Here is a 13,885-nt window from a genome sequence, read left to right on the forward strand (position 1 = left end):
CTAGGCGCTCTGTTTACCACTCTATGGTCGCCCGCTCCCGCCCCGCCCCTTCCCAGTCATTGTCTGGAGGAGCAGCCGCGGCCGCAGCTCCTTCTCTTTATAAGCCCGCAGTTCCCGGATGTGAATGGATTACAATGTATCTTTCAGGGAAACCTATTATTATCAATGTGACTCCACGGGGGAGTCCATGGTGATGATGATGAGGAGGAGGATGATGATGATGAGACACCTCTAAACTTGGAACAAGTTTAAGACTTTATGAGAGAAGAAAAAAAAATCACCAACAAGATTTGAGGAAAAATTATAACTATCCTGTGTTGATTCTTTTTTATAAACAATAAGAAAAAGTTGTTGGATTTTTTTTTTAATGATTTCTTTTTTGGGGGAGGGAATTTTGTTGCAGTTTTATGGTGGAAAATGCAAAAACCAGAGCCAGGTGCATAATCTTGTAATCTGTGGATATCCCTGGAGCAGGACTGAGTACCAGTTAAAATACTTTTTGGGGATACACATGTGAGATACTAAGTACTTGCAGAAGATTTTTGTCTCTCTTTTTAAAGTCTCTTTCCTTGGAATATTGTGAGAATATTTGTGGCCATTTAAGGTAACGTTTCAATTCGCCGTCAGAGTAAACTGTTTGTAATTGAATTTAATTTTTAAAATGTCGATCCCGATGTTTTATTAAAACAAAAGGGACAACCTATTAAATAATTGCCAGTGGGAAAAAGTGTGTGCATGCATTTTGTGTATGTACTCGCACATCTAGCAATACCAGGGTTTGTAGAATGTGTGTTTTTTTTTTTTCAAACACACGTTAAAATAGCGTATGTTGCATATACCGGATAAAGCACGCTTGTTATTACGAAACGATGGAATTATGAAGCTTAAATTTTATCCTAAAAAGTGTTGTGAAAAAGTATGTTTTAAGAGCATGCAGGGCCTATAATGGTAAATGTTGAATTAAAAACTTACAGTGCTGGCGAACAGGGACTTAGCGTGCCTAGGAACTCAAGTGCAAAAACAAAACAACATCCACCCCCAAAAATTGCCCCCCCCCCTTTTTTTTCGGAGTTTGCAGTTATACTATTCTGTGACTTAAAAGGGAGGGGAAAGAAAGTATGCAATTCAGATTTCGCCCCCAACGCAAAACTACCGAAACGAAAATCTCCCCAGGAAAATGTGGCTTGATTTATAGCTGAAAAAGAAAAATATTGTTCCTCTTGGCAAAGTCTTTTTGCATCACGTGTATTTGCAGCCTAGTATAAACTTGCTTTGCCGTGTGTGGATGTGTGAGTGAGAGGGAACGAGAGTAAGAGAAAGAAAGAAGTGAGGGGATGTAAACTCGAATAAATTTCAAAGTGCCTCCGAGGGATGCAACGGGCAAAAACTGAACTGTTCAGGCTTCAGATTGTAACTGACGATCTGAGGAAAAATGAGGTGCTCGATGAATTTTCGTTTGTATTTTTTAGCGAGGCGGGGGAGGTGTTGAGATTTTTTTTTTTTTTTTTTTCCCTCGGGGTGGGTGCGAGGGGGATGCATCCTAGCCTGCCCGACCCGGAGCAAGTCGCGTCTCCCCGCCGGAGCCCCCCCACCCATTTCTTTGCTGAACTTGCAATTCCGTGCGCCTCGGCGTGTTTCCCCCTCCCCCCTTCCCTCCGTCCCCTCCCCTCCCCGGAGAAGAGAGTTGGTGTTAAGAGTCAGGGATCTTGGCTGTGTGTCTGCGGATCTGTAGTGGCGGCGGCGGCGGCGGCGGCGGCGGCGGGGAGGCAGCAGGCGCGGGAGCGGGCGCAGGAGCAGGCGGCGGCGGTGGCGGCGGCGGTTAGACATGAACGCCGCCTCGGCGCCGGCGGTGCACGGAGAGCCCTTTCTCGCGCGCGGGCGGTAGGTACCGGCGCCGGCGGGGCTCGGCGGGGCGGAGGCGCCCGGCGGCGCGGGGCTTGGGCTCGGCGGCCCCGCACGCGGCTCCGCGCCTCCCGCGTCGCGGGCTCCCGGCGCCCGGCGCTCCCAGAAGAGACACCCCTTCCCCTCCCGCCGCTTCCCTCCCCCTCGCCGCCAGCCCCCCCGCCCCTCCCCGCGATGCCCCCTCGGAGGGACCGAGGACTTTGCCAGGGGCCTGACTTTAATTTTTATAACCCCTTTCTTTCACAAATTAGGGTGCTGGACAATTAGAGGACCCGACCCTCCACTCCGCTCCCCCCCACCCTGTCACCCCACCCCTCCCCCTTTGGACGTGTTTTCACTCCAGAGACGCTCATCTTTAATTTCTTGATAGCTACTTTGAAAAGCGGAGGGGAGTGGTGTGTGCGAGTGTGTGTGCGTATGCGAGTGTGAGTGTGCGAGGGGGGTGGGGTGCAGGGTGGGGGGAAAGTTGAGATCGGATCGTTCTCAGTAGTTTCTCTTTTCTCTGTGATCCATTCATTTCTCGCTCTACCTCCTGTTGCATAAAATGATGCGCTGAAGAGCGGCTTTTTTTTTTTTCTTTCCCGGATTTGGTTTTATAGTGTATGTTACCAGTTTGACCGTCTCTTTGGAAATACGATATCGCTTTTTTTTTTTTTTTTTTTTTGCTATTGCTGCCTATTCCATCTTAAAAAAACAAAACCAAACCCAACCCAACAACAAGTCTCCCATCCCTTCCTCCTTTCCACCTTAATCCCACCCGCCCCCACGTCCCCACCCCCAACCCCCCAGTCTCCAAAAATCCGATTGTGTTTTCTCCAAGGATTGGGACTGGATTTTCTGATTGCGGTTATTTCCATGTTTCTAGGTTTGTGTGATTTTGCTAAAATGCATCACCAACAGCGAATGGCTGCCTTAGGGACGGACAAAGAGCTGAGTGATTTACTGGATTTCAGTGCGGTAAGAAAGAACGGTGGAAACTAACAACAGCTGTGAAAAAAACAAAACAAATACCCAAACACTTCAGCTAGAAACCAGTAGGAATCTAAAGGACAGTAATAATTTTTAATTGGCTGAATCCTTGGTAAATATGAAGGTCTTTTTGACAAGTTTTTAACTATAATTTTGGGGTGTGATGGAAGATTCAGGCTTTTTTTTTGAGTTTTATTACTGGCCTTCAATTCCCTACCCACTGATTACCCCAAATAATGGAATCTCACCCCAGTGGAAAGCAAAAATAGACACCCCTAAAACTAAACCACCCCTAAAACTTGGCCATGTCTGAACATTGAGACTACTAATACTTTGCACACTACTCTTCATTTTATTTATTGCTTTTGGAAATGGAAAATAGAAAATAGGAGACCCAGTTGTCTCTTTAAAGTTTTAAGCTGATGATGCTTTGGATTGGTAGGACCTGTTTGTTACATCTTACCTCCTAGTTACATCTTTTCCTAGGATTCTTGAAACTAGTATGGATATGCTGAGCATACATTCTTTATAACCTTTTGGACTGTTTTGGTAAATTTCGTAGTCGTAGGATCAGCACAAAGCGGAACTTAACACACTTGTGGAGTTTACGGCTGTACTTGGTCCTTCTCCATCCCTTTGCTTCCCTTTCCTAAACCAAGTCCCAGACATGTCAGGAGAATGAATTCATTTTTAATGCCAGATGAGTTTGGTGTAAGATGCATTTGTAAAGCAAAATAAAAAGAATCCACAAAACACACAAATAAAATCCAAACCGCCTTCCAAGTGGGGCTCTTTCATGCTGCTGCTGCTGCTGCTGCTGCTGCTGCTGCTGCTGCTGCTGCTGCTGCTGCTGCTCCTCCTCCTCCTTCTCCTCCTCCTCCTCGTCTTCTAGACCTTCTTTTGGAGAAATGGCTTTCGGAAGTTTTGCCAGGAAACGTAGCCCTAGGCAGGCAGCTTTGCAGCCCCCTTTCTGCTTGTTGCACTTTCTCCATTCGTTCCTTTGCTTTTTGCAGGCTCTGACTCAGGGAAGGTGTGCATTATCCACTAGATACGTCGAAGAAGAGGGAAACCAATTAGGGTCGAAATAAATGCTGGAGAGAGAGGGAGTGAAAGAGAGAGTGAGAGTGAGAGAGAGAGAGAGTCTTGCTTCAAATTGCTCTCCTGTTAGAGACGAAATGAGAATTTAGTGCAGGTGGCACTTTTATTTTTATTTGGGTTCACATATGACAGGCAAATCCTATACGAGATGGAAATGGACATTGCCACGTTTATGGCCAAGGTTTTCAATATAAAACAAACAACTTTTTTCTTCTCCTTGGTGAAACTAGTGTTTTTCTAGAGAGGCTGCTGGCCTCCAACCTGAATCTTGATAACATTATGGGGACTGTGTTTGTTCCAAATGTAGCAGTAGTACTGCTTGGCCATCTAATGAACCTGAGGAAAAAGAAAGAACAGAGTGATAATGGGGGCTGGGGGTGGGATCTGTAATGTTGTTTCTCTTTTAGTTTTAAGTTGGATGGTGATGTATACTAAATAAACCCTTAGCATAAACTCTAAGCTGTTTGGTAACAGTATGAAAGATCTTTGAGGAGCTCTGAAGGCACAAATGTCTTCTTTTCAACTGTAGTATTTCTTTGTTTCTTTTAGATGTTTTCACCTCCTGTGAGCAGTGGGAAAAATGGACCAACTTCTTTGGCAAGTGGACATTTTACTGGCTCAAGTATGTAAATTCTCTTCTTAGTGTTAAGTTAAATGTTCTTGGCTGTTTATTTACTCAATTGTATGTTTTTGGCTCTGTTGAAGAGTTCTGAAAAAGTCATTGAATTTTAGCCTATAATCATATGGTTATTGCATTACCCATCAGTGGTATAACTTACACAAAATGTTATCTTGTGCAATTAAAATTAGGTCTTTTTTTTAAGTCAAGGAAACTCTCTCAAAATTCCATCACTTAATTTAAGAGCAATTTTCTAATACAGTTGTAATCAAACACATGAAGATAAGACCAGTGTTAACATGGGGAATAAATTAATGTTTTCTATTTGATAATAAGGGGAAAAAAATCTCTAACATTCATAAAATGGGAAAATCCCTTGTAAATAATATCATTTATTAGGTACTGTATACAATTAACCCTTTTAAAGAAATGAACACTTAATTCTGCAAATGAATGCTATGTAGTAAACCATAGCTGTAAATAGCCTCTTGCTAATCTTAGAGGCTAAATATGAATTCATTTATATTTAAAATACCCTTTTTGATGCTTTAGCGGTTTTTTTCCCTAATGATTTACTTGTGCAATGAATTTTTACTGTATTTAAAGTTGCAAATCTGGAAGGACTTTTACATTTTATAAAGGAAAGATCTTTGGGTGATGCTTAAAAAAGACGCTAGCACTATTCACAAAAGAATCTGTGTGCACAGTGATTATCTGGCATCTAAGGAGGGGTTTATTACAGGGCTATTTGAATATCTCTTATTAAAAGTGCAGAGTGAAAATATTCATTTAAAATGCATTTTTTTAATCCAATGAATTTCAAATAAGAAAAAGTTATACATTGTTGCCTGCTATCCTTTAAGTCCGAGGCTTAAGTCCATTTATGCTTGTTAAACAGCTGCAGTATTTTAGGAGTTCTGGCAATGGTATATAACAGTACATTAGGCCGAGTACTATTCTTAAGTCAGACTGGTAAATGTTGACATCTTTTAGCTGTGAGATGCCAGTGGAATTGTCTGTCAGCTATGAATATAATTTAACATCTCTTAATATTCATTTGGTGCTATAGCAATGAAAGAAGTTTGTTCACTTATGTGATTTGTGTAATTGGTATATTTTTATAAAACTAATGGCTTTAAAAGTTCCTTATTTCCAAATAAGTTCCTTCTCCTTCTATTGCCTGCCTAAGTTTAGGGAATTTGTGTCTCTATAACTTGTTTTAAAAAATATGAGATGCTTCTCGTATTTTTATTTTAGTTTTTTGGTGCACATTGATTAAAAGGACCATTGACAGACAATATGTTTGTGTTTTACTATCATGGACCTTGTTATGTTTTCCACTTAGGGATTTGGGATAGTTTTTATATTAGTATTAAATCTTTAAATTTCTGTATGGTATCCTGTATGCAACTTTTAAGATGGAAAATATTAATATGCATGTTTGACATAAAGGTAAGGACAAGTATCTTTTGTGGGCAAATTAATTTTTCATGTTAGACAAGATAAAAACTGTAACTATCTTTGACAGTAATTTTTTTATGACTTAACTTAAAAATGTGTATTCAGTTTCAATCTAAAAGTAGCTTATGTCAGACAGACACAGAGACTACTTTTAAAGTCAATGCTAAAAAACTAGTTTGCAATGTTGTGAAAATATGCATTTAGAATAACTTAAGTATATTGCTTTAGATATTTAATAAAGTAAGGTGTTTAGAAATATGAGATTGTGTTACATTTAAAAAGACAACTATGTCTGATCCATTTTCTATGTTCACATTTAAATGAAGTTCTTGCTGTGATGTTTAAATGTTTGTAGAGAGTACAGCCTTGATAAGTTGAATATGTGTTAATGCATTTTGGTAAGTGATCATATATCAACACTTCTACAGTTCTTAAGACAATACACACACACACACACACACACACGTTCATGCATGCAAACCTGGAGAGAGACTTTACTCTTAGTAAGTCATGTTACACTACTTCTAATGCATACACAGTGATTATTTTGAAGGTGTGGAACTTTAAGTTACGTTGTACCAGAAATGGTGTTTTCAGGACCAAATGTTTACTTGTAAGGGTAAAAAGTGTAATGGTCCTTTTATTCTGGCTGCCTGATTGAGAATGCAGGGTATTCATTTCATGTAGTATGATGGTGATTATAATATATAGGGTACAGATTGGAGTGTTCAGTTTTCCTCTGTCAAGATATATTTGAACGCAGGGCTATTAGTTAAGAAAACGGGTTGTATTTCCACTTAAAAGAGTTAAATCTTTTTAAAAGCGTAATACATTTTAAAAATCATGAATACTGCATTTTGCCCTTTAATTAGAAGGATCAACTAGGAAACTTTGGAGAGAGAAATAATTTTCTAAATTTACTTCAAGTTAATATCCATTGTCTTGAGTGGACTCAGATGTCCCTTTCATGGATTGCTTTGAAACTTGGATTTAGGAAAGAAAGATCTAAACTATAAGTAAACTGTTCTATTTGAAAAATCAGCTATAGTTTTTCAAAGTGAGGCATGGTAATAATTCATGCTTAAAGTTCCCAATAGCTTTTGATTCAATTAATATAGGATGCTCCATAGTGATTTGCAATGTGAGGATAAAAATACAGTGTGGCCATATTCCCTTTAATCTTTCATTTCACAAACATGGTTTTTCCTACCACCTTAAGAAATGGTGAGGCTGCTAGGGAGAATGGAATGTAACCTGAGCTACAGCCTGACATTCCCAGGGAGCATTTTTCACATGAAAGGCTTTTGTCAACCCAGGAAAGGACTAGCAGTTTTTGTTTGATGTTTGCAGGTGTTCAGCAGAAAGCACTAAAACAATTCAGCCATGATGGTTCAGAGCTTCAATGACCTTAACAGGGAAAATTGGTGGGCTCTGGAATTATTTTTAAGAAATAGTTATAACCTATATGGTAACTTAAACAAAGGGATTTAATACCCGTTATATCATTGATCTTAAAACAAACTAAAAGCATCTACATGCCTGGATGATTGGAAAATTATTCTCATTGAAAAGTAGGATGCCTAAGTTACCAAAAAAAGAAAATCATCTAAAGAGTCTATAATTTATTGATGAGTGTGGGCTTAATTTTCTGATATAGCAAAAGGACAGTTTATTTGGTTACCTTTGACTCTTGTGAGGAAAAGATAAACATACTAGCTTTGGCATCTTTTTAAAAAGTTTTAAAGTTGGGCCACTAAAATGATGTATTCTAAAGAACTTGTGAGATCAGGCCTGGTCACATCTGTTACATGTATTTACTGCTAGTCTATGACAGATACTACATCTTTCTCCCTTGGTTTAAAAGTTGAGCTTTTTCCCCTGTGACTGTTTAGTTTTACTGAGGTGTTCAGGTATTGTTAAAAGATTGTCAAATGAACGAGTGTTTGAACAATTAAGAGCAGCATTAAAACACACCACCTCTGTGTTGTGGCTCAGTTTTGGAAGAGGAAAGTATTGCCTGAAATTTACCTAAGTTAGCTAACCTATATCCACATGACACCAAAATAATATGCCAATTTAGTGAATTCCTTGAGGCGGAAAAAAATCAATCCGGTGGATAGTTTTGTATGATACAGAAAATTCATGTGGTCACATCCTGAGTTAGTTTTGAGTTCATAGTGACGGCATGAAAAAAAAATTGGTTTCCCCTTAAAGGTATTTGTTGAGGAGAGCTGCTTAATATTGTGTGTGTGTGTATAAGTAAGTGAAAACACCCTTAAAATCGTAAATGGTATAATTCATAAGGGTTCTGTGGCCTTTTGTAAAGGGCAGAGTAATTTAACAGGTTAAAAGAAGTACAGTGGCGTTAAACCCATTATGTTAGAATCATAGAATTTTGGGCATAGAAACCCATTAGAAATGTTGCCCAGTGCCTTCATTATACAGGCAAAGAAAACTGAGGCCCTAGATAAGGAGTTCCAAACTGTGCTTTCTTATTTGTTATTTTAAAAAACAAGTTTTTATTTGCTAATTCTCTATGGCCCTGCAAATACTTTATTGGAAATAACCTTGGTCTCACTGCTGTCTTTCTGTCATTTGTACTGCGTAATGGGGCTTGAGGATTAGTGTGCTGATATTTGTGCATGTAAATGCTTCTGTATGTGCACGTGCCTTCTGAAAACTTTTTTAGGTTTGGAGCTGAATTTTGGATTATTGATCATTCTCTTTTGCCTGGTCTTCCCTGTGACTGTTTTGCGTGGTATTGGGTAAAATAATAGTGTGGGTGAGCATGTCACAGTGCTTCTCAGTGTGTTGAAGAGGTGTGCTGTGTACCTTATACCTGTTGTATTTTTTAAATCCTCAAAAGAACCTGGTGAGATGCAAGGATTACTACTATCCTGCATTCATAGCTGAAGAAACAGAGACAGATGTTAAACAACTGGATCTTAAGGCAGCCAATAATGAAATTAGGTTTTAACCTCAAGTTTGTCTAGCTCAAAGTCCTGAGTTCTATACACACACACACACACACACACACACACACACACACACACACACACAACACACACACACACACACACACACACACACACACACACACACACACACGTCAGCTCATTTTTTCAAGATTATATAGGCAAACAATGTGATATTGAGGCTTGGCATGAAATACTATCCGTGATGTTTAGGGTAGATAGCATTTTTAAAAACGTATCTGATGTTGTAATGATGTAAACCATACCCATTATTTTTCCCTCCTTTATATCCAAATAAGCTACCCTTCTAATTTATGACAGATTTCAATGTGACTAAATATGTCTTTCTCATATCTTTATTAGTTTTACTAAGAAAATACAGTAGATATTTAAAAAGTTGTGCTTTCATTCTGTTGTAAGTTGATAGTCTACATGGATGCCAATGAAAACATGTTTTTATGTAGCTAATCAATCCAGAATTTGAGGTAACCAAGACTGATGTATTAATATGTAAAAAAAAAGGATCTCCTGTCTTTAAATATAAAAATGTTTTGCAGTTCGTTGTTACATCTTTGAAACTTAATATTCAAGAACAATACCCTAACTTCTATCTGCATCACTAAAATAAGCAGTTTTGAAGGTTTGATATGTCTGTTACCAGACATGTGCTTAAAATGTTACATTTTCTAAATTCAGAAGGCAGAAGCAGTACTCTATTTGACACTGACTTAAGTAAATAAAATGCATTAAACAAGTGTGGGGATCCAAGAACTGTTGAAACTGAAATGCTTAACATTTTTGACAGCATCAGCAAATTATCCTTACCCTACTATTGTAATGAGGAAATCACTTAAATAACAGATGAACAGCCAAGTCACATAAACATATATAATAGAACTATGTAATGAAAGTTTATGCTGTTAATTGCTCGAATCTGTCTTAAATGCTTAGAATCATGGAGCAGTAAAGACTGTCATGTAAACAGTTTTGTTTTGAGCTTAAAATTATTCCTTTTTGCTTTCATCTGCTATGATAAACAAAGTAATTTTGTAAGCTTTAAAGATCAAACATTTACTCCTAATGGTAAACTACATTTTATATTGGAAGTTTGCAACCTCGTCCAAGTCATAGAGTTGAGTCCTGGTGGCCCCAGGCCTGTGATTTTCAACGTTTAGTATTATGATGCTATTTAGATCTGTTCCCATAAGCCAAGATAACAGATCTTAAGTTGCCTAATAAGGAACATGGTGTGTTTTGAAATGTTCTTCAGTTTACACGTCTTAAACCAAAATGTTCTTGGCCAAACCTTTAGAATCTATATGTATGTTGAATAAGTCAGATTTTATACAGACATAACATGAAAATGAAGCTAAGTAGGAACAGAAAAATCTGCCATTTCTTTATTATTATTATTATTATTTTGTATTTTATGAGCTCTTTTTTATGGCCAGGTGTTCTTCCAAGTTAATTAGATAGTGCTAAGTATTAGAAGATGTAAAATACATTATAGGTTTTTTAAAAGGTTGTTTTTGTTACTGGTTTCTTATTACTCTGGGTAAAATTTTCACGACTGACCACCAGGTTTATTAGCTTATATGTGAGCTACCCATTTTGTACATTTGTGAGCCAATTGACTAGGAATAAGGTATGCACATGGGTTTTATGTGGATACTTTTGACCCACATCTCTCTTAATACTTAGGCGAGAGATATAAGAGAAATAATAATTTAATCTTTGGAGAAGATTAACACTTTGTTATAAGTTATATATAGGTAAATATATATATATTTATTTATATTAGACTTGCAGGAATAGTGAAAATGTTGAAAAGGTTGTCATGTTTACTTTCATTTCAAAGATAAATAAGGGCCCGGTTAATCAGCATATCAAATACCCAGGTGTGTTTAAAATCAATTTATGTGGATGAATTTCAGGGCTGTAAGAAAGTATTTTATTTAAAGGTGCAGCCACACGATTGATTGTTCAAATGGATGCTTTTGTACTTTTGTGTGACAATTAACATTTAATGAATGACTTTCTAGACTGGCATTGGTGGTAATTACTATATGTAGTTTATTAACTGCAATCCATTGTTGGATGTGCCTTTATTGATTTGTTTTGCAAACACCCCTTCACACGTGCGGCAGTATTTGTGCAGCCGTAGTTGTACGTTACTTTTTAAAGAACCTGTTTGACTTGCTGATGCTGACATTGCCTCTAAAAATGTTAGTTTATAAATTCTCATGTGCTAGAATGCCTCTTTGATCCAAGTAATTTTAGCTGAAATACAAAATCCATCAACTTTTCTGCTATAAAAAGTTTGCATTCAAATCCTCAGGGAATCCCAAAGTAATGACACGATATTGTTTTTCAAGTAAATCATTTATGGAAATTTACATTTATAAGAGAGTTTAGAGATGCTCTATTATTTTTTAGGTAAGGAGCCAAGGTTCGGGAGGGTTAAAAGTCTTTTGCCCAAATCATGCAGTTGGTTATTGGCTGTAGTAGGGCACAAATACACATGTCCTGACCCTCTGGTCAAAGACCTCATGCTGCTTTTAATTAAGGCTTGGACTCAATTCGATGGTACTACCAACTGTATATTTCTTAAGAAGGGAAAAACGTGTATAATCTACCATTTCTGAAAAAAATTATTAAAAATTGAGATTGTGAAAGATGGACGTTGTAATCCAGCCTGCTTGTCATCACGTGTTCTAATTTGGCTAAGGCAGTTGACAAATAACTGTTAAAATGTATTGTGTTATTAAAAATAACAAAGTAAGACCCATGATTAAATATCAGGGCTGTAATTTAATCTTGGGGGTTCTGGTGCTGTTCATAAACCATTTGGCTTTTTTCTGTAACAGATGACGTCAAAATCCAGCTTGATTGAATTATGACCCTGGGTTACAGCAGCACCTGCTGGTGCCTTTTTACTTCATGGCCTGTCAGCATTTCCATTACAAACTTTTTTTCTCTGACATTTTAAACTTCAAATAGTTAAACTGGACTGATGGTTGGCATATAAACTTTCTGCTCTTTGGGAAAAGACCACTTGCTCAATAACAGAGAAGGTGGTGACAAAGCCCCATTACAGGATACCCCTTAGAATGTTCTGCTTTGCTTTAATCTTCGATTCATTTAAACATTCTTTTGGGGGGTACTTAGCTGAATTGCAAGGCATCCAAATGGAAGGTTTTTAATCTCAAATTTCCCATGCAAAGACTTAAGTACGGGGTGTTTACAGGACTGGTAAAGTGCAAAAAGACCTAGCATCTGTGCAGGTTATTGAAACTCTGGACAATCCATTTTTCATACAGGGTGTAAAATGCTGAGGAGCAAGCCATGAAAAACATGCAAATTGGGGTACCTTGTCAGTAATTGCTTTTATATTCACTTAAGATGAGTAAAAATTGATAATGAATAGTTATGGTTAGAAAAGTATCTTTATTTATATTATTATCTGGAGACTGGTAGCATAGCTTCAGTTTGTCCCCTTGGGTTTTAATATGTTGGGAATGGAGATGGGATGTTTACATCTAACGAGCCAGCTTTTTATCTATCTAGTCTAATTCTGATTGATGGATCATCATATATATATATATGATCATATAAATATATATATATATATATTTAGTACCTGCTATGCTCATATCTCCGTGTTAGCAATTAGAGGACATAGAGGGCTTTATGGAAGAGAGAACATTCTCGCAGAGGGCATATATTCTAACACAGGGGTGTCCAATCTTTTGGCTTCCCTGGGCTACATTGGAAGAAGAAGAATTGTCTTGGGCCACACATAAAATACACTAACGACAGTTGATGAGCTGAAAAACTTTTTCAAAAAACCTCATGTTTTAAGAAAGTTTATGAGTTTGTGTTAGGCTGTAGGTTGGACAAGCTTCTTCTAACAGGAGAAAATAGAAAAGTAAAAATGTAATTAACATCTAGCATTGAGAAGAAACAATAATGTGGGAATTTAGAGAAATGAAAACTTATTTCTTTCATGGGGAAATTAATAATGAAGGGTTCATGGAAAACTCAATTCTAATCCTTGAAGGAACGGTAGAATTTTGACAAGTAGGTAGTGAGACTGAGCATGCATATCAGGATCACTGCGAACCAAGCACAGATGAAAGAAACTGGAAAGGATAGATTAAAGAGAGCTCCCAGAAAGAGAAGTTTCTTGGCTCTGCAGTGGAGTCAACTCTGGTCTAGACACGTGGGATGATTTCCAGGCAAAAACCCCTGTCTTGGTTGCCGTTTATTTTCTTGACTGAGTTTGCGTTTCACTGGGGGGTGTTACAGATTATAATCCAGTTCCATCCAAAAGTATATGTTTTTAATGGTAGTGTCAGGATGGAAATCAAAGTTTTTGTGTCCCCAGTTCCCAAAATTCTTCCTATTTTATCACTCAGCAATGGAAACTTTCTTGAGCCAAATGAAGCTGCTTTGGATAAAATTGTTCATGTAGCCAAATTCTGGAAATCTAGGTTCTTTTGCAATGTTTGCTGGTAAGTAACTGTTTCACATTGAGGAAGTGGTAGAACCTTAAAGGCTGCATCTTAAAACTAAACAAAATCGAAACTCACCAGTACAATTCAAGAGGGGTTTTCACATTTTTTTAAAAGGAATACTGCTGTATTTAAAACATTTTAAGATTGCAAAAATTCATCATTATAATTTTTATTATCATCACTGGCATCACCATGACCAGTGTCACATTGGTCAAAAGCTGGAATGGAAATGTGATAGTTATTATTGCCATATTATATATTGAGAAATGCGTTTAAAACTTTTCTGGAGATACTGTGATCTTAGCAAAAACTAATATAATGTTTGTAAAAACATTGTAAAGTGG

General features: G+C 37.7%; 1 protein-coding gene across 18 annotated transcripts in view; it reads left to right on the forward strand.

The window, feature by feature from the left end:
• TCF4 (transcription factor 4) overlaps positions 1–13,885 on the forward strand; it is a 381,116-nt gene that overhangs the window by 13,923 nt on the left and 353,308 nt on the right. For 4 of the 18 annotated variants that reach the window (XM_032152230.2, XM_032152235.2, XM_032152232.2 and 1 more), the window contains exons 1-2: positions 94–604; positions 4,519–4,591. In XM_032152230.2, the coding sequence (XP_032008121.1) occupies positions 4,519–4,591 (73 nt within the window). In that variant the 5' untranslated portion in view covers positions 94–604. Of the gene's footprint in view, positions 1–93; positions 605–1,719; positions 1,882–2,574; positions 2,860–3,749; positions 4,064–4,518; positions 4,592–13,885 lie in introns of those variants that run through there. The other 14 variants (XM_032152214.2, XM_032152217.2, XM_032152216.2 and 11 more) reach the window with 8 other exon arrangements.

This window comes from Hylobates moloch, unplaced genomic scaffold, assembly GCF_009828535.3.
Source record: "Hylobates moloch isolate HMO894 unplaced genomic scaffold, HMol_V3 SCAFFOLD_5, whole genome shotgun sequence".
Taxonomy (NCBI): domain Eukaryota; kingdom Metazoa; phylum Chordata; class Mammalia; order Primates; family Hylobatidae; genus Hylobates; species Hylobates moloch.